Here is a 27,214-nt window from a genome sequence, read left to right on the forward strand (position 1 = left end):
GCTAAGAGGAATATGTGTAACAGGCACTGCAGTAATACTCACTTGCATGTACATGTTTGTGAACTTATGATCAAAACAGGTATTAAATAGCAGCAGTACAATGATTTTCATGTTGTTACGGTGCTGCACTTCTCAATATAAAGATCTTATTTGCCCACATTAGCCTTTATGCTAAGATTTCTGATGTGGGCACTTGTTGCTTTTGTTTGAATGAAGTGTGCTTCGCTGTAAATGATGTGGTGCTCATTTCATGCTGTTGTACAAGCCAGTTCAGACCTACAGTTGCAAATAAAAATGTTTACTGAAATGATCGACATCACTATTGCTGCTAGTCCTTTTCTTATAGTGATGTATATAACTAAAATGAAGACATCAACAGTAGCAGTTTAACAGCCATGTATTTATTAATTTGGTGAATTAAAGCATCCTTTCATGCTATTTTATGAAGATTATTCTTTTGGAGTTGTGTGTAATGTCACAATGCTATTTAGTATCCATGGACTAGAAATATTAGTGTAAAGAATGTGTTTCCCCCATATAGTTGCATTACTGATTTTATCTAATACAGATAAATTTTTTACTTTTTAGATACGTGCAGTTTCTAAGTGGCCTTCTATCTGGATCTGTGAAAATGAATACAACCCCACTTTTCCTGCACTATGTTATTCTCCATGGTATCCCAAGTTTTGATGCTGGAGGAGGTAAATTACCTCTCTTTTCATATCCATGTGTAGAGCCTTTTTTCAGTCTGGACCTTTCTAAAAATCCTGCATAAAACTTGAATTTGATATCAATCCTTGATATCAGTCTAAAAATTCCTAGTAAGTGAATGAGGAGAAGTGTTCTAAGAATACAAAATGAAAACAGGTGAAATAAATTTTTGTCCTCTATTAAATGAAAAGATGATGCCTAGTTTGTGAATAGTTGTGCTCTCAGTTCCTGCAGTGGAGCTGAGAACCTGATCGTTTCATAGTCTAGTTTCCTCCTTCTATAGGAAACAAACGTGATCATAAATACAACTTCTTTAGAGAGGAAATCTCCTGTAGAGACTGGGTTTTCTGTAGGATAGTTATTTGGACATGGTGCACTTCTGAGGTGATCTGCTTTAAAGAAAAATTTAAAGTTAAAATTTCAAACCAAGATACTGTGCTAAAGCTTTAACAGCATGGTAAATTGGTAACAGCATGGTAAAGGTAAAGCTCTTTATTTTCTCTAGCCAAGAGTTACATAGCACCTGTCTTATGAAATGTCATCAACATGAATTCATGATGCTCCATTTTAAATTTATGATGCTCCATGTGTTTTATATTTCTAAAATTTGTCTGTTTTCAATAAAGAAAGAATATTGTTAGTTGTAGTAAGAAATGTGAAGTACTTACTAGATTTGTAATAAAACTGTAGAATAAATATTTTGTTACATTTTGAAAATGCTTTTTATTTTGCTTTGCGTTTTGTTTTAGTTTTGTCCATTTTCTTTCTTCCCTCATTTATTTTGCTTCCCACCAGATAAAGTGGGAAAGAAAGAAGAAAGACACTTCAAAAGAACAAAGTGTTCCTTCTAATTTTTCTCATCAGAATCCTTTAAAATCCCCTCCCCTATTCAGAACTAGTTTGACCAGAAGAAGACCAGAATAAAATCAACTTTTTCATAAAATATAATCATACACTTTTTCAAGGAAAAGACAGTTTTGTTTGGAAAGATGTTTTGACAGTCAACATTGTGTCAGTTTGTGTGTCATTTTGTGCAGTGTGGAATGACTGGAATTTCAGCATGAAATTTCCTAGTTGTAAGATTGAGATAAAAGGAAAATAATTACAGAAATAGTCCTTTTTGTTGACTTTTTTTCAGCTTGTCGGCCTTTTCTGAAGTTATACCAAGCTATGCAACCACTGTATACATCTGGAATATAGTAAGTCTTAGGCATTTTCCTTTATGCTTGAATACGTTTTAATTCTTGCAATTGCAGAATTACATAATCTTATTTTCTTGTTTGTTTCTTTAAACCATTTATATTTTCTTTTCTCTTCTGTTAAGTAGCGTAGGGCCAGAAAATCAAAGCCGAATCTGCATTGCTATAGAGCCAGCCCAGCTTTTGAAGGGTGATATTATGGTAAGTTAATTGTACGGAATGAAAGTCTAGTACTATACCTTTTAGATTATAGTCTCTCTTCTATTTTGCGTTCTTGTAATAAATAAATAAAAAGAGAAAATAGTTGTAGGCATGCTATAAAATAGGTTTCAGTTAACATATTTATCATCCTTGGTTTTCATATGAAAGAAAGATCCTATAAAGCTCAGACTAGAATGTTTTAAGGAGCCAAAACAATTATTCCTAGCATTTCCATTTTGTAGCATCACCAAGTGCAGTAGTTCATGTTCTGCTGTCTTCATTACCAAAATTGCCTTGGGGAGTATTTGTAACTTAGTGTTAGAATGTCCTTGTCCTGTAACTTTGCAGGCAAGATCTGCAATTATGAAACTATATCCTGTTAGGAAAATACCTGACTAATTTTAAATTATATGGGGACTCAGAAAGGTGTAAAACCAAATAAATGTTTTCTGATTCTATGAGTAAAAGCAGTATTTGGAAAGCAATTGATGTGTAATTTGCTGTGTAGAAAGTATAACTGTGGTTGAATTGCAACACTATCATTTTAAAGCTCTTTGCCTTCTCTCTTGCTTGTCATTTGCAGTTATGCATAGGGAAAGTAAAGAAAGATAGTTGATGTGCCTTTCAATTTGTTAAACTTAAGAGGATAGGGTCAAATGAATCTGACAATGAATGTACATTGTCAGAAAGAGTATTCTTGGGGTATATATTGCTGGTAGGTTTCAGAATGTTTTTTATATTATTTATTTTTTAAACTAAGAAATGTTGTACCTCTATGTAAGAGCATCAGACTTTTAGTTTTTTCTTTTCTTTCTTTTTTTTTTTTTTTGAGATAATATTTTTATTTTCCTCCTCCCTTCCTTTACCCTTTTATTCCTTCCCCTCCCCATTCAATTTAGTGCATTGATCTTTTTTTTGCTTTCACTGAAAAATGGAGAAGAGAAAAAATTTCAAAATATCCTGGTATCAATTGGTATATTCTGGAGGTTTGGGACAGTTACACATTCAGGAATATTTGTTACTCATCAGAGCACTGTTGATGCCAACTGCAAATTGAATATATCACAAAAGAAATCAAACTAAGAGAAATTCACTGTATCTCAAAAGTGTTTTTAAAAGGAAAAATGAGCTTTTCACTAATGCTTTTTAAAGAGGGCAACTGCATTAATCCCATGCTATTACTGGAGGACATTCTTGTGAACAAGCCAGCATCTTATTCAGCATGATATTATTTCCCAAATAAAGACTTCTATTTAATCATAAATATTTATTAGCTACAGTTAAGCAAAACCATTTGTGGTTTCAGGAAAAGAAACATCTATAAGATGTCTTGCCTCCAATTCCAGAAGATTTAACTGCCTGAACTTCATGGGTTTGAAATAAATACATGCATACGTACATACATACTTGTTTGTCTTATGTTTAGAGAATTTTTTAACACAGTGTGAATAGTATGTTTTGATAGCCATAGTTGTTGGAAAGCTACACAGACATCTGTAATGCATGTAGGTATTTCCCAGCATATTACACTAGTTTGTATTAATTTCTGAATATGACATCAGATGGTAATGGAGTCAGAATTCAAAGTTAGACTTTTAAGTATACTGAGTGCTAAATGATGCTTTTGGCATCCTAAGTTTAGATGTACACTGTTATATACTGTTATGATAGTTACTGTTATATACACTGTTATGATAGTAAGAGGGGCCAGTTTTTCATGAACAATTCTATATACGTGATTTAGGACATCCTAAATTAGAATTCTTGAAGACCGTTGGTCTGAATTAGAAAGTAGAAAGTTATCTGAACTGACACAGTTTCAGCATTTTTATAAATATGATGAAGCAAAAACCAGTAGATACTGGGTAAATCCTGCAACTGTGCAAGGCCAAAAGTCTTGATAAACTAGAGGATACATGTTTAGATATTTAGCTTTCTGCATCTTCAGAAACTGTCATGTATGATCCACTTGTAAAAACAATGTTACTGTTTAAAGAGTTAAAATAAAGAATGATGAGATAAGATAATGCTTTAACGCAAAGTTGGGAGGGAATGTATATAACCTTAAAGAAGTTCTGATGTTTCTTCAAGCTTCTTTTTGTTTATATATTAAAATTAAATAGAATTATAACAGTTATTTTCAGGCTGATTATAAATTTTGGAGCAGGTTAGTTCTGATATCTCTCATCAGGGGCTCTCTTAAATCCCCCTTCTGTTCATTTTTCACTTTGCAAGCTTGTAATTTTAATCCTTTATGATGGTGATTCTCCTTTACATAGAGTTGCTGGGCATAATGGAGAATGGGAGGTAATTTATTCTCTAATTAAACATACCAGCTGTTTTTTTTTTGGCTTTAGATTTTGCCAGTTTAAGGGACTGACTTATGTCTATGGTTCTAATGAAATTATGCTGTTAGGTATGTAGGACAAAAAGGAAATACATCCCTTCAATAGGCAAGGTTTTCTATGCTTTGCTCATTTTAGTGAATGTAAAGCAACATTTAAAATACTTCGCCCAGTGTTACCACTATGTTAAAGGAGATTCACTTTTAAAATACAAAGAAATAAACAGCACCAAATTCTCATGTTTAGATAAACTAATGATTATTTCCATAGAGAACCTTCCAGCTCTTATATGTGGTTTGCATAGAGAATACCTGAAAAAAAATCTCAGGTACAATCAGCTGTTGCTTATACAGCTATGTTTTTAACTGGTGATCAGATAACCAGATGTTTTTGCACACCCAAAGCTATTGCAGCTGACTTCTGGTTATGTGAAGAGTAGAAAAGTAGTATGTAACTCATTTCATATGCACATCAACTGAAATTCAGCATTTGGTTGAATACAAAATTTGGAGACCTGAAAGAATGTCAGCAAGCACTCTTTAGTAGTAAGGTAGTAAGCAGATTACATTACTAACACTAAAAAACAGGGGATCTGTACAGTGTTATTTGCTGTTGCATCCTTTATCTGCATCAATTTGTCTTTATTTGTCTCATTCATGGCAGTGGTATAATGGAGCTGTTAAATTTGAAGGTGAAATCTCCTAGCTCTTTGAAGGCAACAGCAAGAGAGTACTATCTTTCCTGGGGTCACAATTTCACCATATCTGAATATATCTGTATTTACCATATCTGAATATATCACTCCAACCAAACTTAAAATGCTTTTTGAAATAGTAAAAACATCCAAATCATCCAAAGGCAGGGGTCAGACTGGAAGGCTTTCTCAAAGCTGAAAGCCACATACAGTTTGTTTCTTATCCTCATCATAAAGGTGCCTGATTAGAACTGTTGGTAGCCTACTTCTGTTTCTGTTTAGATTAAGAGAATGCAATTTGAATGAACTCTAATTGTGGAGTGTTTTATTGTAAACCTGCAAGCTTTGTGTTTCATACTGGAGTCTTCTGTAAACATACATTTTTAGCCTTGTAAGATATACCAAGCAGTAGTACAAATCAGGAAAAAAGAATTACCTCTTCATGGTACTTACTTGAAGAGGTGATACTGTAAATGTATTGATAAATGCCAGGAAGCTTGTAGTGATCATTCCAAGTGTGTTTGGGTATTTACACTATTTATACTTAAAAAATGGAATTTGTTTTTGTCTGAAAACATTGCTTGGTTGACTTCATGTTAGATGAAGATGATATGTTAGATATTCTGGTTGTCCCTGAATGTCACTGTGGAAAAGTTCTGAATTCTTTCCAAACCTCATTTCATTTTTTCCATCTTTTCTGTGCACAGCTATAGGTATTATGTGCCACTTGCCTTTGTATAAGCTCACTACTACACAGTCACAAAATGGAGTTTTCTTCACAATCTCTCTAAAGTATTCATGGGAAAAATGAGGCACTTGTCTGAGGTTACACTGAAAATCTGTGTCTAAGTGAGGAACTGAACCTTGTTATCACTGTGTTTCAGTTTTGTGTCTGGTATTCTGTATGTGCTTTATTTTTTTGGCAGCAGGAAGACAAACCAGACAATCTTAAACTGGAATATGGTCTGAAATGTATCAGTTGTATGCACCACGTCAGTGCTTTTGAAATTCTGGAATTTAAGGCATCAGAGAGGTAGAGTAAGGAAGGATACAGAGCAAAGCTTATGTAGGCTTTTAAAATCCTGTAGTGTGAAGAATTTCATAACTATGTTTTACTCTAAATTTTCTAAATCATCTCTCTTAAACACCTACATCTTTTGTGTATTACTTCACTTCCCTTCAGTTTGAATAACTGTTTGCTCCTCAGTTATTCAGTATCTTCTTTTTTTTTTCAGTCTGGGTTAGAAAAAGGAGATTTATTTTATTTTATTTTATTTAATGCATTTCAGTAACATTTGCTTTATTACAAAATACTGAGATCCCTTTCAGTCTTGTGACTAAGTTTACCAAAATTTTAATGTATTCCTGTAAGAATTCTTAGTGGTCACGTATAACATTTGACTCAGAATAGGTGGGTGAAATATCCATAGGAGTGATCTGAGGGAGGGTGGTGTTGAAAAGTAGTTGTATTATGTTCACCTTTAGCCATTGAAATTTGTAGTAAATGCAATTTTTTCAGAGTTCTGTCTTGTTCTAGCCTAGGTGTCAAAACTACTGCCAACTTCCAACAGTAACATAAAACAAGATCCTATCATCACTAGAGTAGGTTTAAAAAAAAGTCCGAGAATAAATGTAATCATCTTACAGGCTTTCTGAGAAGGCTTCTAAAATCTCTGTGTATTCTGTAGTTATCTTGAAATGTCTGTGCTGTAATTTAGCTTTACGTTAGTTTAGTGGGTGCCATGAAGAAGTACGGATATAAGTCAGCATTCCAACATTGCAATGACAACTGTTGTGATTCTGAATCGTAATCTACTGATTGGTGACTGATAGTGATAAAAATAGTAACTATTTATATTTATACATCCTGAACTATCTTGCCTTGGAGCTGTATAATTTTAAAGGATTGAATAAAGCATATCAGTGGTGTCTGCACTCAATTGCACTGAGTCTGGTTTATTGATACTTAATGCATACACATAAATTTGTTCCAATTTTCAAAAAATTGCTTTCTTACACGTTACTTTCTTTCTTTCTAGCTGAAGTGTTATCACAAAAAATACCGGTCAGCTACTCGTGATGTGATTTTTCGCCTTCAGTTTCACACTGGAGCTATTCAAGGACATGGCTTGGTGTTTAGTAAAGAGGACTTGGACAATGCCAACAAAGGTACTTGTCTTCTGTGATTGGTTAGATTTCTACGTGTGTGGGTGCAAGTGTATGTTTGTGCATATGATGATAGTCTTCAGAATCTGTTTTCAAAAGGATTTTTTTCCATCCCGTTGTTCAGGGAGAGGGAGATTACTTTGCGTTATTTTAATAGCACTGTAACACACGTAAGCCCTTAATGAGAACAAAAGCTCTTCGTGTGAGTTAAGTTGTCAAAATTATACAGATACTGCTTCATAGTCCTTAACTCATCCTCTCATATTTTTAACAACAACAGACATGCTTAAAATGATGACTCTTTTATTCACGATTGCAGGAAATATGCTGAAGCATTTTCTTGTCACTGAAGATAAGTTATAAAGTCTGGTACTGGTTTTGTGACCTGGACTGCTTGAATGTGGAACACTTCTATTATGCTTCAGAATAGGTATCCAAAAGTGGAGGCAAAGTTTTCGTAAACATTTGAAAATGTCTCAAGTCACTCTTTGTATTTTCCAAAGGATTATTTCAGTTTTATTTTTATGTTTATTTTCAGGATTATAACTTCCACACCCTATGTTACTAACAAACTAAAATGAAACATATTTTCCTGCAACATGTGCCTGTACAAAACCTTTATGGTCAAACATTGCAATTTAGCCAATATACAGAACAATTTTACTTTGTTCCTGAGTGTGTCTTCCTTTAATAGCCACAGACTAGGGGTGGTTCAGCTCTTCTGTTTTTGACTTTCTTAGAAGTAAACAGAACTCCAACTGACACTTATTTGGTCCTTTCTGGAGAACACATGGGGCAAAGAATGTGTGTGGCTTTTTTAGAAACAAATCACTAGATTTCCAGGTGAGAAGAGTGACAAGAGTACGTGTGTTAATGGCTATAGACAATTCTGATTTATGAGTGCCTTGGAACTGTTTTCCTGGGAGATAGCTTGTTGAAATGTTAGCTTTTATTTTCAGATGACCGTTTCCCTGATTATGGCAAAGTGGAATTAGTGTTTTCAGAAACCCCAGAGAAAATTCAAGGTGAGTATACAGGAGAAAAAAGAATGCTTAGCTTAAATATAAACCACATTGAAATGTATACTTAAAAACAACAACAACAACAAATTAAAAACAAAACAAAACAAAACAACTTTTTTTCTCTCTTGTTTCACTTGTCTTTTAGAAGATAGGAAATTCAACTTCAGCATTGAAATATGTAATATTTTACGTACATTTATGTATGTAAACATACATTTATGTTTTTGGTTTAAATGTGAAGAATTTAATGAAGACACCGCATAGGAGTTATCTGACTTTGTTTTAAGGGTATACAACAACAGTTGCTAACAACCAGTAGAAAACATTTTTATGTCTGTATGAAACATTCACAGTATACATGTACAGTATAGGTAGCTTGACCCAGTATAAGTGACAGCAGTGGTCATTTCCATAACTTTTTCTGGATGTTGTTATAACTGATTATTTTTGTTGAAGTGGTGAAGTTTTGACTGTCTATAATTTAGCATAAGGAGATGTAGTTAAAATTTCCTTGGAGATGTGCCTGCTCTGAAGTTGGCTTGTGGGTATATCCTGTATGCCTCCAGAATATATTCTATTTTATTATGTCTAAGATCATAGATAATTACTGCCTGCAAGAAGAACTTAAGATCATGCTTTATATTGCAGTTTAATCTGTTAATGGATCTGTTCTTACTCATTTTGCAGTGTTTCCAAAAGTATGGATTCAGCCTGAAACTGAATGAAAACTAAGTATTCTGAACTGTCTGTCTCATACATAATCCTGTTAGGCGTCCTGTGAATTGCATGTTTTCCTTTTCATTTTTTTCACCAGTTTGATCACTTAAAAACTTGTGGTAGCAGCCAATAAGAAGCTGGATTCTATCTAGCTGAACATGAAGATCTTACTTAGCGTGCTGGAAAGTCATATAAGAAAAAAAATGGCTTTATAAATAAACACTCACAGCTGGATCTGAACATTTCTGGATGGTAAATGCTTGAAGAGAGGTCACCTTACATGGCTGAAAAATTATCAAAATTTTTTCAAATCTGCCTTAGAGGGCAAATCAGATCTGTGTTTTTTAGCAGGCTCCAAGTTGTCTGAATGTAAGGTTTTAAGTAATTGGAAATTAGTTTTCAGTTGCTGTCTTCCTAACTGTCTAGGAAGAAGATTTCACTTTGGAAATACTTGTTTACAGTTTCTGCAAATGACTTTTCCACATTGAAAGTATTATAGAATAACTGCAGGTTATCTCTAGTCCATCCTCCTGCTGAATCCGAGGTCATCTGTGAGATCAGTCCAGGTTGCCAAAGCATATATCCAGCCAAGTCTTGAAAACCTCTAAGGATGGAGACATCACAACCTCTCTGGGCAGATTCTGGGCAGTGTCTGACAGCCCTCATAGTGAACTATTTTTTCTCCTAAAGATAAGGAAACTCTGTATGTTTAATTTATGTCTGTTCCTTCTTATCTTCCCACCTTGCACCCACCTGGCTCTGTCTCCTCAGTAGCCTTTGGGGGTGTTGCTGTAAGGTCACCCCAAACCATCTCATCCCCAGGCTGAAGAAGCCCTGGTTCCTCAACCTGTCGTTCCAGGGCAAGTCTTTCTGTCCTAACTACCCTGGTGGCCCTCCCCTGAACTTGCTTCACTTTATTTATGTCTTTCTTGTATCAGGTAGCCCAAAACTGAACACAATATCCTAGAAAATAACAATTTGTGATACAAGTTTTAGGAAAGGATGCAGTTGCTAGGAGAATTAGGCATGTAAATATTTAAGTAACAAGGTTCCTAAATCTGCTTGAGACAAATGTGGCTTTTTCTCTTCCTTCATGTTAAGGTTTAGGACCATGGTATTCTTGTCCTTTTAATGTTAACCATCCTTGTTTTGAAAGCTTCACAACATCCATATAACACTGTACTTCTTAAAAACAAGTTAAGAACATGCTTCTCCAGACACAGCCACAGAGCTCTATGATGTCTTCCTGTAGGGCTGTGTGGTCAGCTGTGTTCATGGTGTTTTGGGGCTGATACAAGTTATCAGAGCTACATTATAAACAAGAAGCTCAAGATAAAATTCTGTGCTTGTTCCTTCTGTAATGAAACATAAATTAGGCTATTTTTAGTTGGTTTATATAATCTTTCTTCCCAATCTAAGAACATGGTATTGTATTTGCAGGAACAGACTTCTATCAGAAGGCCACATGCATATGTGTGTATATATCATTTCAGATATGATTTTTGTCTCAAACAGATGTTAATTTTTTAGGATGTGAACACCTTCAGAACGACCATGGAGTGACAGTTGATTACAATACCTCAGACCCGCTGATACGCTGGGACTCCTATGAAAATATGAGCCCTGATGGGGAAGGTGAGTAATTCTGTTAAGGCAAAACCTTTGGCAACTGTGCAAGAGTGTCTGAAAGAGAGGAAAGAGATATCATTTACTTGAACCTACTGCCACCTCACTGATGTGCGGAATTAAGTTGCTGTCCACCACTGTCTCTTTAATCTTAGTGGCTCTTTACTCTTCCATAGAAAGAAGGCTGTTTAAAAGAGATTCTTGTTAATACATTGAATTGGATTGAGTTGCAAATGGTTGGTATGAGTTACTTATTTGTAAACTAGCTTTAAAAAGTTTTTATTGTAAAGCTTCTAGTTTGACTACTAATATGGAATTTTAAGAACAAAATGATGTGGCCTTGAGTGCTTACTATATTATCTGGAATGTTACAGGAGGTGCATTAGTCTGTAAAATGATAGATAAATGAATGGGCAAAGATGTGCATATTTGCAAATTTTACCTTATAAATATGCCAACTTCTGAAGTGTCCTTTTATTTCTTTAGATTTTTTTTTTTCTGTAATATGCTGGTAAATGCAGAAGATAAAAGCTTCCAATAGCAGCCTTCATATTCTGACTTTAGAGTGCATGCTTTCCTGATGCTTTGCCTGAGGGAGTGATTGTGATTTTAATGGATGTAGTCTTCATGTAAGTACTATGGTGGTTTCACACCAATGGCTAGCTAAACTCCTCCACACCTCTTTCTCTCACACCCTCCTCAAAGGAACAGAGGGAGAAAATATGAAGGAAAAGGGCTCAAGGGTAGGGACAGACAGATCACTCACCAATTACCATCATGGGCAAAACAGAGTTTGCACAGGGAGATTAATGTAATTTATTGACAAATAATAACAGACCAGAACAGTGAGAACTAAAAGCAAACTAAAAACAGCATTTCATCTCCATCCACTCTCTTCTACCTCAATCCCTAACACTGTCTCAGCTGCTCCTTCCTCCTCGTCCTATTCCCCTACTCTAGTGTGGGGCCCCTCCCACAGGATGCAGTCTTTCCTGAACTGATTCTGTGTGGGCTTCCCACAAACATCAGTTCTTGAATCATAGAATCACAGAATTGTAGGGATTGGAAGGGAGAAGAAGAAGAATTGCATGGGCTGAATATGTGGGACACAGTCCTTAAGGAACAGCCTGCTTCAGCACGGGCCCCCCACGTGCAGCAGCTCCCACCAGACCTTCTGCACTGCTGTGGGCTCCTCTCCATGGAAGGCAGCCCTCCTGTCTGCTAGGGCACACTGCTGGTTCATATTCAGCTTGCTGTCAACCAAAACCCCCAGACCCCTCTCTGTGAGGCTGGTCTCTAGCGTTTCTCCCCCCAGTCTGTACGTGCAGCCAGAGTTGCCCAGTCCCAGGTGAAGGACCCAGCACTTGCTCTTGTTAAACTTCATGTGGTTGGTGACTGCCCAGCTCTCTGATCTGTCCAGATCTCTCTGCAAGGCCTTTCCACCTTCAACAGAGTCAACAATCCATCCCAGTTTAGTATCATCAGCAAATTTGCTCAAAACATGTTTTAGTCCTACATTGAAACTGTTTATGAAAACATTGAAAAGAACCGGCCCTAAAATGGAGCCCTGGGGGCTGTCCACCAGCCTGATGCGGCCCCATTTACCACAACCGTTTGAGCCCTACCCATCAGTCGATTGTTCATTGTGTGATGTTTTTACTTAGCTGTATGCTGGACGTTTTTTCCAGTAGGATCCTATGAGAAAATGTATCAAAAGCTTTACTGAAATCCCAAAAGATTGCATCTGTTGGCTTCCCTTGATCAACTAGTTGGTTGATCTTATCATAAAAGGAAATCAAATTTGTCAAACAGGACCTACACCTCGTGAACCCCTGTTGGCTATGACCAATGACTACATTGTCCCCCAGGTGTGCTTCAGTAACTTCAAGGATCATCTTCATAATTTTACCAGTCACTGAGGTGAGACTGACAGGCCTGTAATTACCAGGGTCTTCTTTCTTGCCCTTCTTGAAAATTGGCACAACATTTGCCAGCTTCCAGTCTACTGGGACCTCTCCAGATTCCCAAGACCATTGAAAAATAATTGAGAGAGGTCCAGCAATGACGTCAGCCAGCTCTCTGAGTACCCTAGGATGAATCCCATCTGGCCCCATGGACTTGTATGGATCCAGGTGGAGCAACAAATCCTGCACACGTTCAGGGTTGACTGGGAGTTTATCATTCCCACCATCATAGTTGTCCAGCTTAGGGCACAGGAGGTCCCAAAGCCCATCATTGGCATTGAAGAAAGAGGCAAAGAAGGCATTAAACGTCTCTGCTTTGCCTATGTCCTTGTTTGTGAGGTGATCAGCCCCGTCAAGTAGTGGACCTATGTTTTCTCTGGTCCTCCTTTTTGTGTTTAAGTATTAAAAAAAAAGCCCTTTTTATTGTCTCCCACAGACCTGGCCAGCTGCAACTCTAATTGGGCGTTGGCTGCATGAATTTTCTCCATATAAATGCGAACAGCAACCCTGTAGTCTTTTCATGTTGCCTGACCCTGCTTCCAGCAGCCTTACATATTTCTTTTTATGGCTAAGCTCCAGAAGAAGATCCCTGGTCAGCCAGGCTGGCCTTCTGCCCTGCCTGCCTGATTTCCGATATTTCGGAATTGCCTGATCCTGTGCTTTTAGGAGGCAGTGAGGCAGTGCTCAGGATGTTTCTGTGGCATGTGCTTCCTTTCTTATCCCCTACTTTGTGTAAACATAACTGTCAGCAAACAGTGAATTGATGTTAAATATTTTAGCTGCTAAGATTCATTGGATAGACAGATTTGACCTTCCCATCCTCATGCGTTGTATTATAAGTAGCTACATCAGTACAGGAAATTGAAAGCAGAGATAAATGTTTAGGCAGCACATTGTTGGAACATACAGAACAGTACGTTGCTCATATCTTAATGACTTTATATAGAAGACTTCATCATAGACCATTCAAAAGTACAATTACCTTGTTTTCCTGATGTTTGGAAGTCATATATGCTATTTAATAGGCTTTTTTTTTTTTTTTTTGGTAATTTGTGTGCTTGATATATTTTCAATTACCTGAGATGCAATATAAATATGATATGTTGGCATGGATATTGAGAAATTTATTATGCATCTGTAGAGAAGTCACTAGAGAAGCTAGAGAATGCACCATAAAAACATGAGATGTATCCAGATATTCTTTCCTCAAGCAAACATTTAAGAGGCAGGATAAATGTGAACCTATGGAACTCAACAATGGAATTGCAGGCAGAGCATCTGTCTCTGCATAGTTTTGGCAAAAGATCAAGAGTGGCTAAAACATATGCACAAGGGAACAGCTATGTTTTCTCCTAAGGATGAAATCTGTATTCAAAACAAAGGTAAACCTAATTTGCCATTCAAGGTAAACACAGTTTGCTTAGGTCTTCCTTTACTTAGGACTTACAACAGGACAGACTTCTCTTATGGTTTGCGGCAGTTGTTCAATATCATGCTTTTGCATTAAAAGATTGTATTGAAGCCTGGTTTTCACCACAGGTGAGAGACCACTAACAGGAGATGCTAATATCATATCCAGACAGTGAGCAAAGTCAAGAAGCTTTGCATGTGGATCTTTTAGCTACAATCATGAAGTCATAGAAAGAAACTCTTTCATACCTCAGATATAGGATGTGGTGCATTTGGAAGTCTGCCTGACAGTGGTGACACGTTTAAAATGTGGACGGGTCTCATGGGGTGCCTGTTTCAGATCCACTCCATTACTCCTGGCCTTTTGTAGGAACTGGACTTCACAGTTTTACTTCTGCCTGCTTTCTATGGGAATTTCAGTAGGAATAACATGAAGGTGACAGTATTCCTGTATTGCAGTTATGCACCTTGTTCATTTCAAAAAGAGTTTTGAAATTCCAAATCAAGGTGGCCAGAAAGGCTACAGCCAAACTCTTTGAAGTGCACATGGTTTCCTTTGTAGGTATGTGTGTAACAGCTATTTCCAAGCTATTTTCAGTGTGTTAAAATGGAAAAATAGTGAAAAAGAAAGCTGTTTATCTCTTTTGCAATCCTACACTTATTCGGCATTGTTAGCAAAAGAACAAGAGATGAAAGGACATGAAAAAATAAATAGGTACTCAAAGTATTTCATGTCAGAAAGAGCAGTCAGGCATTGGAATGGGTTGCCCAGAGAAGTAGTGGAGTCACTGTCCCTGGGGGTGTTCAAGGAGAGATTGGACCTGATGCTTAGGGACATGGTTTAGTGGGTGACATTGGTGGTAGGGTGATTGTTGGACCAGATGATCTTGGAGGTCTTTTTCAACCCTAATGATTCCATGAGTCTATCTTATTTTATTAGTGTAATACAGTATTGCAGACAGAAACGATTGCTTTTTAAGTAACCTTAAACCCTGTGATGATAATAAAGTTGAGTATGCTTGGATTGAATATGGAAAGGCTAGCTTGCTCTTTGGAATTAGTTCTTTATCCCTTATTCTTAACAGTACAGGAATTTTGACTATTGGGAAGCAATAAATTAGTTGAATTTTGTTTCATAAATGCTGTTTCTCTTAAATCACTTGAGAACTGTCTGTTATATATTGCACTAATAGTCCTCCATAATAAATTGAAGATTTTATTAGTTTTTAATTCTGAGTTTGTATCAAACTTCTTCTTCCTCAAGTAGTACATTTGCACAGAGACTTCTGTTATGTGGATTTAAAACCCTGCAGCTGACTGTAAGATTTGAAACCACAAGAACTGAAACATCTTCCTCTTGCCATGTAGAAGTCTGAGATAGTTGTCATTGGTTTTCTTGTGGTTTTAAAGTCATGGTACTCATCAAGTCTTAAATGTATTTTGTGGGCAGGTAGGAACAGAAATGATTTTTGGTTGTGCTGAGTACTCCTATTTTTGCAGTGTTAAGGCAGCAAGTACCATAAAGGATATATTTGTAGATTTACAGAAGGTTTCTCGTTTGCTGCATTGACAGAAATTTACAACCTGTGGTAACAAATGAATAGTACCTTCTATTATTTCAAGAAATTTAAATGTGTTTTCATTCCAGTTGATAATCATGTTTTTCAGGAGTTTTGTAGTTCACATATTTTCAGCCACACTTCACTGTCTTCATTTTGATTGCAAAGGTCATATACACTCCTTTATATTTAAATTGAATTTGGGAGATTTAGTTTGTTTGCGATATTTTTGGAGGTATTCAAAGGGAGAGGGAAAGTAGTGGTAAATAAAGATGAAGTAATTTTTATGGGAAGGGAATGTTGAAGGAAATAAGTGTTCCCACCTTCTACCTCCTGGAAAACTTTTCATGTGCTTTATACTCACTGTATTGTGTCATGTGTTTCTTCCCCCTCCTTGATTAATACATTAATAAAATGTATTAATAGAACTTTTTTTTTTTTTCCAGTTCACATTAATACATTTTCAGGATTATTTATACAGTAGGTAAGAGATGATATTGTTAAAACAAACACTTAAAATCTGCTGAAAATGCAACTCCCCTTTTGGATAGGAACCATTATTTTGTGTGGAAATCACAGGACGATCCCAGTACAGCCTGGGCTTTGAGGTGTTCTGAAAATAAAATCAGATACATTAAAATAAAAATTATATGTATTGCCAAAGAGCAGAAACTCCTTTTGCTAGGGAATATGAGTAATTAAAAGGAAAGATGACTGCTGTGGTTTTTTTGCGGTGTCGAAAGCTGCTTTATCTCAGATTTATTCTCAATATCCTAATAGCACACTAAGGTTATTCTAGAGAGAATGAATCTACCATGAAGGAACAACTCTGTTTTAAGGTGATGACCATGGGATGTGTGTGACTGGGATGCTGTACTGCTATTTATGTCTACTATTCAGTTTGTTGAGATAAGGTGTTGGCATTTGTTTTTTTTTGTTGTTTTACTGATGAATAAAACTGATAGCATCAAAGGGGTTATAATTGTCTAAAATGTTATTTGTTTTGTTTAACTGAATTAAGTGGATTGACAACAAAAGTGCACAAAATTCTTTTTCAGTATTCCATTTTAAGACATTTCACTTCTGCTAATGATTGCTAGATCCCACTGCGGTCTTTTGTCTGCCAACTCTACAGCCTGTGGAAAGAAAAGAACATGAGCACATGTTACAAATTGCTAAAAATGACAAGAGCAGGACTTTCAGCAAGTCTTTACAAGACTGGAACCATCTTTCTATTATGAACCTTGCTGCTTGTTTCCTAGCAAACTGGCTTGGCTAGCTAATAATGCTTGCTAATTAGAAAAGAAACAATTTTGGAAACAAAAGGATGTTTTTAATTCAAGCTAAATAGGGTAGGGCAAAATGAATTCAAATTCCTATGTCTCTGGACTGTTGTATAAGAAATTTTCTAGCAGTTTATACACTGACCTGCTCCCACAAATTTTCTTTTAAGAAAAAAAAAGTGTCTGCGAAGTGTCACCAGGTAGGCAATCAACAACATTCTGGTATGCACCTATGTCATGTGACTAGAAGAGGTGTTTGACTTTTATCGCCATTTTTTCTCCTTCTCAACCCAAAGTAAATAGCTATTGAATAGGGAGGTGCCCTCTCATGCAGTTAAACATGTGTTTTCCCGGAGGGGCCTTTCAGGATTGCAAAACTCAAGGGCTGAGGCAAAATTGCTTGGCTGTGGTAGCTTAAAAGGAATGCAGATGCCTACCAAAGAAAACAGCTGGTTTGATGCCATTTGTGATGAGTGAAGCTGAAAAATAAATTGTTAGTGAATAAAAGGTAATTCCAGCTTTTAGTCACCAGCTGGATGCAGTATTCTTTGAGACAATGAGAGATTTGTTAGAAGGTGGGGATAACAAGGTGTCCTACAACAATTTTCCCTCTTTCCTGTTCAACGGTGCAAAATAAAAACATTTGTAGAAAATAGAAAAATTTGCCCTATAAAATGCTGGCATCTTGAAACAAAATCTGAAATGCTTTGGAATGTTTGCTTTTGATTGTTTTTCTTTGAGGAAGCTTATGTCTTATATTTCTTAACATTTTGTATGTTCTTCTTTGGACTGTTATAATTTCTTATTTTAAATTTGGTTATTCTTAATCATGAGACTGTGGTGGTTTTACACAGCTGGGCAGCTGAACTCCACCACAACCGCTCTCTCACTCCCCCTCCTCAAAAGGAAAGGGGGAGATAAGCAGTGAGAACTAAAAGCAAACTAAAAACACCTTTCCCCCATCCACACTTTTCTATGTTCCCCCCTCCGAGCAGTGCAGGGGAACACAGAATGGGGGTTGCAGTCAGTCTGTAACACTTCATCTCCGCCGCTCCTTCACGGTCACTCTCTGCCCCTGCTCCACGTGGGGTCCCTCCCATGGGATACAGCCCTTCCAGAATTGGCCCTACATGGGCTTCCCACAGGCTCTTCAAACTTCTCCAGTATAGGCCCTTATGATGGGGTTCATCCTTCAGGAGCAAACTGCTCCAGCATGGGTTCCCCAAAGGTGGCAGCTCCTGCCAGGCCCCCTGCTCCTGCGTGGGCTCCTCTCCACGGGCTGCAGCTCCGGCCTGGGGCCTGCTCCTGCGGGGGCTCTCCATGGGCCGCAGCCTCCTCCAGGCCACATCCACCTGCTCCACCGGGGGCTCCTCCATGGGCTGCAGCGTGGAGATCTGCTCTGCCGTGGTACACCACAGGCTGCGTGGGGGACAGCCTGCTCCATGGTCCTGCCCACAGGCTGCAGGGGAAGTTCAGCTCTGGTGCCTGGAGCACCTCCTCCCCCTCCTTCTTCACTGACCTTGGGGTCTACAAGGCTGTTTCTCCCTCCTCACTCTCCCAGCTGCTGTTTTGCAGCAGTTTTTAATTTTTATTTTTTTTTCCCCTTTTGTTAAATACACTTTCACAGAGGCACAAACAGCATCACTTACTTGGCTCAGCTCTGGGCAGGTCCCTTTGGAGCTGGTTGAAACTGGCCTTTATTTAACATGGGGCAGCTTCTGGATTCTTTTCACAGAGGCTACCCCTGCAGCCCCTGGCTACCAAAACCTTGCTATGTAAACCCAGTGCAAACACCAACAATAAGTTGGAGATAAATTAATATAAAGTGGTTTGTTTTGTATGCCAGTAATACTGAATATAAACACAGGATTGCAAGTTTTCATTTCCACTTGTGCCGTAATAGGTACACTGTAATTCTCCCTTTGATCCTCCTTTATTAGAGCATTGATTAAACCAGTACAGAAATACATGGATTAAATACTCTTTGCCTCTGTATGTTAAGGAATGAGTCAAGTTCATGCAGGTGTTTTTAAGATTGTGCTTGATTAACTAAGTTCATTCCAGTCTGTAATCTCTTATGTCCATGTTTATGTTTTTCTTGATTGTTTGTTTGTTATTATATAATTATTGAATGACAACAACAACAACAACAAAAAGTCATAGCACTTTAGATAGGTCAATTAGCAGATGATAGATAAATGCAGTCAAGGGCTGGACTTTCAAAGGGCTTATTGATTCAAAGTGACTTATTTTCTTTAAGAGTATGTCTTGAGGAATCCTGAACACCTTTTTGAAAGTCTTGCATATTTACTTAAGTGCTAAGCTGAGCTCCAGCTTCACTTGGCCTGTCAAGCTCTGTGTGCACTAAAAATATTTTTGGTTTTACCCAGATGGTAAGCATATCAATAGGTCAGTGTCTGAAATGAGGAATTAGGTGCATTTTACCTACACTGATTTTGTTAGATACAATCTGTATGTCCTGCTTAAGTTAAATTTGTCTCAAATGAAAACAAAAAGCCCCAAACGATGCTAACTATCAGAGAAGGCTTGCTATAGCTAAGATTAAAAATAAATAAATAAATAAAAAATTTGAAAGTTTTTATGTCTGAAAACAAGAACAGATTAGAAGAAGGGTTCCCCAGGCCTCTGTTTTTCTCCATTAGCCTCCTGCCTCTTACTGCCTGTACTTTCATTCCTCTTTCCTATGAACTCCTTTGTCCTCATTTTATTTTTTCAAATCCTATTTTTATGCACTCCAGTAACTTTTCTGCTTTTCCTTCTGTGAAGGTTTCTCCCCCTCACCCCGATATCACTATCTTTAAAATTCCATGGCTTTATTTGAAGCAGAGGTTGCCCACGTCAAGTAATTTCAAAGCTACTGCAGAGCCAATTATTTGCTTTTAAAAATGCTTTTGTTATGTCCTCCAATTAATTTTTATCATATCTTGATGGTAGGCAGTGCTCTTATACCAAGCATGTTATTTACTAGCCACTTGTCAAGGCAGTAATTAGACTTTCAGACCCAAAGAGCAGAGGGTAAAATTCAAGTGGTTTAATGGGCATTTCTGGTACATTCAGCTATCTTTTGCAGTTCTGTTTTTATAAAACTGTGCAAAGGACCTCTCTTTAGCACAGAAGGATTCAGATAATCAGAAACTAGGAGGAAGATAACACATGTGACTATGGGTAATGTTCTCTCTTTACGTAACTTCCAACAGCTGTTATCTCAGGGCCACATAACACTGCTTTTTCATGCGTTTCTCACCTTGGGTTCTTGAGCATACTTGCACTTACCTTCTCACATCTGCGTATTTCTTAGTCACGTCAACTGCAGTCTATTGTTATTAATATCATTAATTTAAACATTAATGCCCAAATAATTATCTCCTTCCATGCACATATACCTCAGGAAGAAGCTCTTCTCAACCCGACCTTACAGTCTGCTTAAAAGGTTAAATAAAGAGTCCTGAAAGGCAAATCTCTGCCACAGTTGTGTGTTCCCTCCCTGCAGCTGCTTCCTGAACAGCTCTGCCTCTCTCTTGTGAAGACAATGAGACATCCTACCTGTTAGCTTCACTAGGCAAGGAAAAATAACTCTCGTTATGGTTTAGGTATCAGTTATCTTTTTTCTCATAACAGCTTACTTGCCTGGCAGTAGAGTTAGTATGGCAGCAGCAGAGAATGAAAGAATGAATCAAATAAATGAACTGAAAATACTTTAGTACAAATTATGATTTCCTGCTTGCTTATTCTGTGACTGTCCTAAGATCAGAAAGAGAAGCAATTAAGTTCCCTCTCTCTGCCTGCAGCCAGGCATATGTACACTGAACTCCCTTGTGCATTGTGCTTTCTATGTGTGTGTTCTGGTCTAGAACTGTGCTTTGTGAAGCAATTTTTTCTAACTCCAGAGTACTAGTAAAATCATTGAAGTCCAAATGTGACCCTTATGAGTGGCTGGGAAATGTACACTAGCATTTGCTAATGATAAGAATTCTGTAAAGTGTTGGATGCCCCCTCCTTTTTTTCTCAAAAGATTTAAGCTTTAAGGACCTCATGTGAGCCCGATGGTCCTGCTTGTTAGCATTTTCCTACCACCAACTCTCTTGGCTGTTTTCCTTTCCAAGTGTCGCGATTTTTGTGGTACATGCCTCTTTCTGATTTTCTTCATCCTTTTTTATTTTTCTGTTAAAGACAGGCAAACATAGCAAACCAAGCAGCTTCCTGATGACTGACTTACTGCTACTTCATGTTGGAAAAATAGTTATTTAAAATTGAATACTCATATGAATGTCAACATTTGCTTGGATGTCTTGGATAGTCAGGGGAAGGAAAAAACAGTGGTAGAAAATGACTTCATAATTTTTTCTTTTTTTTTTTTTTCTCCAGTCCATTGTGTTATCTTCAAAATACAATTGTCTTCAAAACTTTCTAAAAATGGATTACATGATTTCCACATGGAAGTTTATGAACCAAGAATTCATCCTGCAGCCTTGTAAGATTTAATGACTCAGGCCTGCTTCTTAGATCACGGCTTGAGAGTTGCACTAAATGTGATTTTAGCTTTCCAAATTCAAGAAAGCACCACAGTTAGACAGTGTGAAGGCCTAACCTGATACAGATTGAAAATGTTGATCCATGTTTGTTTGTTTTTTTTTCCCCCCCATGAACTTTTTATTAGTTCATTGTGATCAGTTCATTTGCATGACCCTTCTCTGCTGATCCAAGTGCCAGATCAGGCATCATCTGTACTCTGATAGTCAGCATAAAAGTTTTAAAGAGCTCTATATTGGAAAACATAGAACTTGCAGAATTTAAATGTCCTGTACCTGAAATGGACCTGACTGGCACACCCAGTAATCTGAATATCCTCAGATGTGTACATTCTGTGTACAGAAACAGAAACGCTCAGTACTGCAGAGTCATGAGGCCCAGGAAGCCTGGAACTGATACAGACAAATCATCAGGAAAAAAAAAAAAAAAAAAAAAAAAAAGTTGAGTGATGTGGTTTAAGACCATCTTTCTTATGATGTCCATGGCAATGTCATGGTGGGTTAACTTCAGCTAGTTGCAATGTGCCCACCAGGGTGCTCTCTAACTCATCCTCAGCTGGATGGGGAGAAAAAATGATGAAAAAAGCCCATAGGTTGAGGTAAAGACAGGAGAATCACTTATAAATTACTGTAATGGGCAAAACAGACTCGGCTTGGGAAAGATTAATTTAATTTATTGCCAATTAACAATAGAGCAGAACAGTGAGAACACCCACCCACTCACACATACATTTTCTTCCTAGGCTCAACTTCAGTCCCTTCTTCTACTTCCTCCTTCCCCTGACTGGTATAGGGAGATGGGGAATGGCGATTACAACCTGCCCATAACGCTTTGTCTTTGGTATTCCTTCTGTCTCACACTCATCCCCTGCTTTAGCATGGGGTCTCCCTCACATGGGATACAGTCCTCCATGAACTATTCCAATGTGTGTCCTTCCCATGGTCTATAGCTCTTCAAGAACTGTTCTAGTATGGATACTTTCCATGGGATGTAGTTCTTCAGGAACAGAATTCACCCTTGTGGGTTGCCCATGGGCCACGGTTCCTGGCAGAAAACCTGCTCCAGTGTGTGCTCCCTTGCGTGCTCCTGCCAGGAGCCTACTTCTGTGTGAGTAGGGGCTACACCTTCCTTCAGGATATAAACAAATGCTCTGGTATGGGGTCCTCCATGGGCTGCAGTGTGGGTATCTGCTTTACTGTGGTTCTTCACGTGCTGCAGGGGAAAAACATGTGCCACCCTAGTCTTCTCTACAGTCTGTAGGGGAATCTCTGCTCCAGTGTCTGGAGCACCTCCTCTCGTTCCTTCTTCTCTGCCCCTGGTGCTTGCAGAGTTGTTTCTAACCTGATTTTCATTCCTCTCTTCCAGCTGCAGTGTTTTTTTATATTGGTTTTTGTTTTAGTCTTGCTTAAATATGTTATCACAGAGGTGTAATCAGTGTTGCTCATTGGCTCAGCTTTGTCCTTTGGCATGTTCCTTTTGGAACTTGCGGGAACTGGTTATAATCAGACTTGGGGCAGCTCTCGGTCCCTTATAAGAGAAATCACCCCTGCAACCTCTCCATTACAAAAATAATGCCACACAATTCCAATTACAGACATTTAGCTGTTCAGAGCTTGCCTGAATTCCCAAAGCATTCTTGCTGTGATTTTGTGGAGTACCACTAAAGCTGTCCATCTAAGACAATAAAATTACAGCAGCATTACAGGTCTGTCTGAATTAATCAGTTGCAAGTAAACTCTCCATAAGAGAGGTTAATTTGTTGAGAGCTGATGTTACCTGATCCAGGTTTCTTCTGCTACTCTAACTAGTGTTGCAGCTCTGTGTTCGAGCCTGCTGACTGCTAAGGGTTTAAGATCACCAGCACACAAACTGTAGCCTTACAAAAGAGCAGAAGAGGCCTGCAATTGAACCAAGGAATGGCATCGTATTTTTGTTTTTTTCTTTTCTCACAGTGAAACAAAATGTAGTGAGACCAAAACAAAAGTTGCATCTTGTATCAGACTAATCCATTTATATTGAGTTTTGAATATGCCTTTTTTTTTGTTTCTTTTCACATTTTTGAGGTAAATTTCAGAAGTTTTCAAAGATTCTGTATTGTCCTACTAGTAATCCAGGAACAGACAGACAGTTCTCTGGTTTTCAGAGAGTGCTGTCTGCATAGCCTGTGTGTATGGTTTGTGTCTTTTATCAGACTCCTGACTAGTTTAATGTGCAGCCATTTACAGATTTGTAAGAACAGCAACACATGAACAGGAAAGCGTGTACTTTTTGGAATTGGGTTTGAACTTAACTTCTGACTCTTTCATAATCAATGAATAGGTAGATGTATTTTGTGAATATGAGAGCTACTTTTATCCTTTGTTCAAATGAGAAGTCATTAAAGAATTGAAAGTCCCTTAAACAAAAATTGAATGTTGTCTAGGGGCATGGCTGTCTTTTGGTGATGCAGGCACACATTTTGAATATTTAGAGCAGAAGTTTGTGGGCTGCCATGTGGTGAGATACAGCTGTTATTAAAGGAGTAACTAACAGGCTTGCTCCCCCTAGTTTGAGCTGATTCATTCCAGAGACAGAGAAGGAGTCAATGCCTGCCAGCGTGTGGGAGCTTGAGAGCAGCAGCTGCTACATAAAAATAAGCGCAATCACCACAGGACTTCCAGAAAGTTTTTCTTGCCTGAGAACTCCAATAACGCACAATTTTTGAAGACTTCAGTGATGCGAGTGGCTGACCTGATTGTTCAATACAGAAGAACAATATTTTCTAAAAGTTGCATGCTCCAGGAAAAAGGCAATTGCAAGGCAATCATGAATGTGTGGCTAAATGATTTGAAAATTGAAACCTGCTTGGCTTCACTAGATATTCAAATAGACTGAGAAAAGGACCAGTGTAAGGAAATAGCTTGTATACTGAATTACCTTTTCAGTCAAGGCATTTGTATTCCTCTTTGCCTCTGGGAGTTCAGATTTCACTGAACCTGATTGTCCCCTCCCGCTCCTCCCTTGTGTTTACATTTTCATTTGCTTTTTCTCCTAATAGAAGTCTCATGCTTCTTTAGCACAATCATTTATTTACCTCCACGAGCAGGAACAGCATCTGCAGCTCAAACAGCAGGAGTTGAGACATTTCTTGCCTTTTTAAGCTGGAGTGTTTGCCTTAACTCTTGTATTTCCTCAGTATACAGTTGCTTAGAGAGTTTTAGTTGATTTAAATGAGCTGTTGATTGGTTATTGCAGAAAGTTCATGAATGTGCCTAGTAAAGAGGTAAGAAGTGTTGTTGTGGTTCAGGAGCTGGAAATACAGACCACATGTATTTCTGTATTAATTTTATAGGAACTGTATGGGGAGAGTTTGCAAGGCATGAGGGCCTGTGTTTGTTAGGGAGGGAGAAAGGAAAAGACAAATGCACAGAAAAGGATTTAACTTGGGAGGAATGCAACTCTGGACTTGTCCATATTTGCCTGAAGAGAGAAATATTTATTTGTGAGGTTGAAAAAAAACATCCAAATCTCCTGTAATATTTCCTGCTGCAACATGAACAATGAAACAGTGTGCAAAGGTTTGTATATTTACAACCTTCTTTATGTTCAAGTGGACTGGGTCATAATGGCTCTTGTTGAATTTGTGGTATATGTGTTTACATAGGTGGCTTGCATTTGTCTGTGTGTTCACAAGTGGTGAATAGACAGGGGATAGCTGGGGGGACAAGCTGGGCTGGAAGACTGAAATGTCTTTTTACTCACAAGTCTGCCTTCAGGTATTTGGATTTCAAGAAGGGCATTGCCAGGAAACATGGACTTGGATGTAAGCCACTGAATTGGGTATGTGTTGGTATTTCAGCTTCTAATTTTTATGTAAGTTGCTCTTTGTGTATAAGGTATGGGAATGAAAATATTCACATAGCCTTCGCTTTGAGGCTATTTATAAGGGGGCTCCTGATACTGGTGTGTCTGTGTGTTTCAGATTCAGTGTGTGGATTTTGCCAGACTTCAGCCTGGGCAATTCAGTGTATTGGAGCACCTCCTGGGAAGAGAAGTCAGACTGAAAGAAAGTGGGCCCCTTCAATTTGTTTAACTAAATTCCAGAATTACTTAGGTCTCCACCCTTGTGAACTTCCCATGTTTTTTTGACAGCTACATTACTCTCATGTTTTACAGAGTGGTACTTCCTTTGGAAAAATGAGAGTAGGGACTGAGCTGTGCATTGAGAAGAGGTACTGAATACATAAGGCCTCTGCAGTGCCATTATTTATCAAGGTGAAGAGAATAAATTTATGCTTTGCGAGTATATTTTCTAATTTTCTTTGGTCCAAAAATATTCACTATATATGAAGCTTCACATTTGCAAATAAGTTGGATATCACTTTGTGGGGAAAAACATGGACAAAAGCCAGGGTAAAGCAAAGTTGGAAAGTCCTAGTGCAGAGGTATTCCAAAATTATGATCGAGCAAAAGATGAGCTATAAAATTAAGGTGTTAGTAAATACCTTGTATTTTGAAGGTTATAGTATTTGAATAGTTTGTCCTGGTATTATGAACAAATATCATAGAATCACGGAGTGTTTTGGGTTGGAAGAGACTTAAAGATCATCCAGTTGCAACCCCATTGCCACGGGCAGGGACAACTTCCACTAGATTAGGTTGCCCAAAGCCCCATCCAGCCTGGCCTTGAACTATTCCAGCAATGGGGCATCCACAGCTTCTCTGGGCAACCTGTTCCAGTGCCTCACCACCCTCACTGTGAATAATTTCTTTCCTATATCAAATCTAAACCTACCCTTTTTTGTTTTAAAACTCTTTACCCATTGTCCTGTCACTATACTCCCTGATAAAGAGTCCCTTCCCATGTTTCCCATATGCCCCCTTTAAATATTGAAAAGATGTTATAAGGTCTTCCTGGAGTCTTCTCTTTTCTGGGCTAAATAACCCCAACTTTTTCAACCTCTTTTTTTTATGAAAGGCTGTGAAAAAAGAACATGCACACTATCTAAAATATATACTTCATTATATAGTATATTTATGTGATGTGCTTGACCTTCAGATCAACAGTCCATTGGCAGTCTGGCACTTTTCTCATCTGGACTTTTGTTGTGCTGTGGCGCTGTGTAATGATACTTGGAGGGCAAGTGAAGGCAAATGCAGAAGGGTTTTTTGTCACTTTCCTAGGTTCTCTGATTGTACTTGAAAAGTTGAACGATTTTGTATGTAACATTTTTGTATGGGGAACTAAATGTGTGTGCTCAAATGTTTCATCTGGAGTGAGGTATTTATGGCTGGCTAGCATGTGTGAAGGATTTATAGCCTAGCTTTGGATAATCAAAAAGTCAAGATTTCTTGAAAGAGTACTAGTGCTATATTTATGTTACCATGTTCTAGTTCAAACCTGTAACATCTTCAAGTCTGTTTTGTGTCAGGATATTCAAGTATTCAAATCAAAGCAGTGTTATGTGTTATCTTTTCTGTTTTTTCAAACTCAAAACTAACCACACAGAGAAGAAAATGCCACCTAATAGTTACTCTTACCACTTTGCTTGCTTATTTATTTTTTTTTCAATTTACTGTGGTAACTGTATTAAATAATGCCATATGAAAGTTTTTCTGTCCTTTTGTGCTGAAGCTCCATGAGTGCTTCATTGTCCTAGCAGCAGTGAGAACTTACGAGAAATCACAGCGTGGAAGTGTCTGAGAAATTGTCAATTGTCTGTCTTTTCCTTAGCTACAGTATTTTTTTTTCATAAATACTGTTTAAAAATACCTGTACACTGATAT

The 27,214-nt window shown here is 37.8% G+C and overlaps 1 protein-coding gene across 7 annotated transcripts in view; it reads left to right on the forward strand.

The window, feature by feature from the left end:
- TNS3 (tensin 3) overlaps positions 1 to 27,214 on the forward strand; it is a 247,381-nt gene that overhangs the window by 141,950 nt on the left and 78,217 nt on the right. For 5 of the 7 annotated variants that reach the window (XM_084510046.1, XM_084510042.1, XM_084510044.1 and 2 more), the window contains 6 exons: positions 589 to 701; positions 1,850 to 1,910; positions 2,036 to 2,111; positions 7,190 to 7,319; positions 8,276 to 8,341; positions 10,586 to 10,690. In XM_084510046.1, the coding sequence (XP_084366172.1) occupies positions 589 to 701; positions 1,850 to 1,910; positions 2,036 to 2,111; positions 7,190 to 7,319; positions 8,276 to 8,341; positions 10,586 to 10,690 (551 nt within the window). The remainder of the gene's footprint in view (positions 1 to 588; positions 702 to 1,849; positions 1,911 to 2,035; positions 2,112 to 7,189; positions 7,320 to 8,275; positions 8,342 to 10,585; positions 10,691 to 27,214) is intronic. The other 2 variants (XM_084510047.1, XM_084510041.1) reach the window with 1 other exon arrangement.

The sequence above is a fragment of the Aythya ferina genome (assembly GCF_964211825.1).
Source record: "Aythya ferina genome assembly, chromosome: 2".
Lineage (NCBI taxonomy): Eukaryota > Metazoa > Chordata > Aves > Anseriformes > Anatidae > Aythya > Aythya ferina.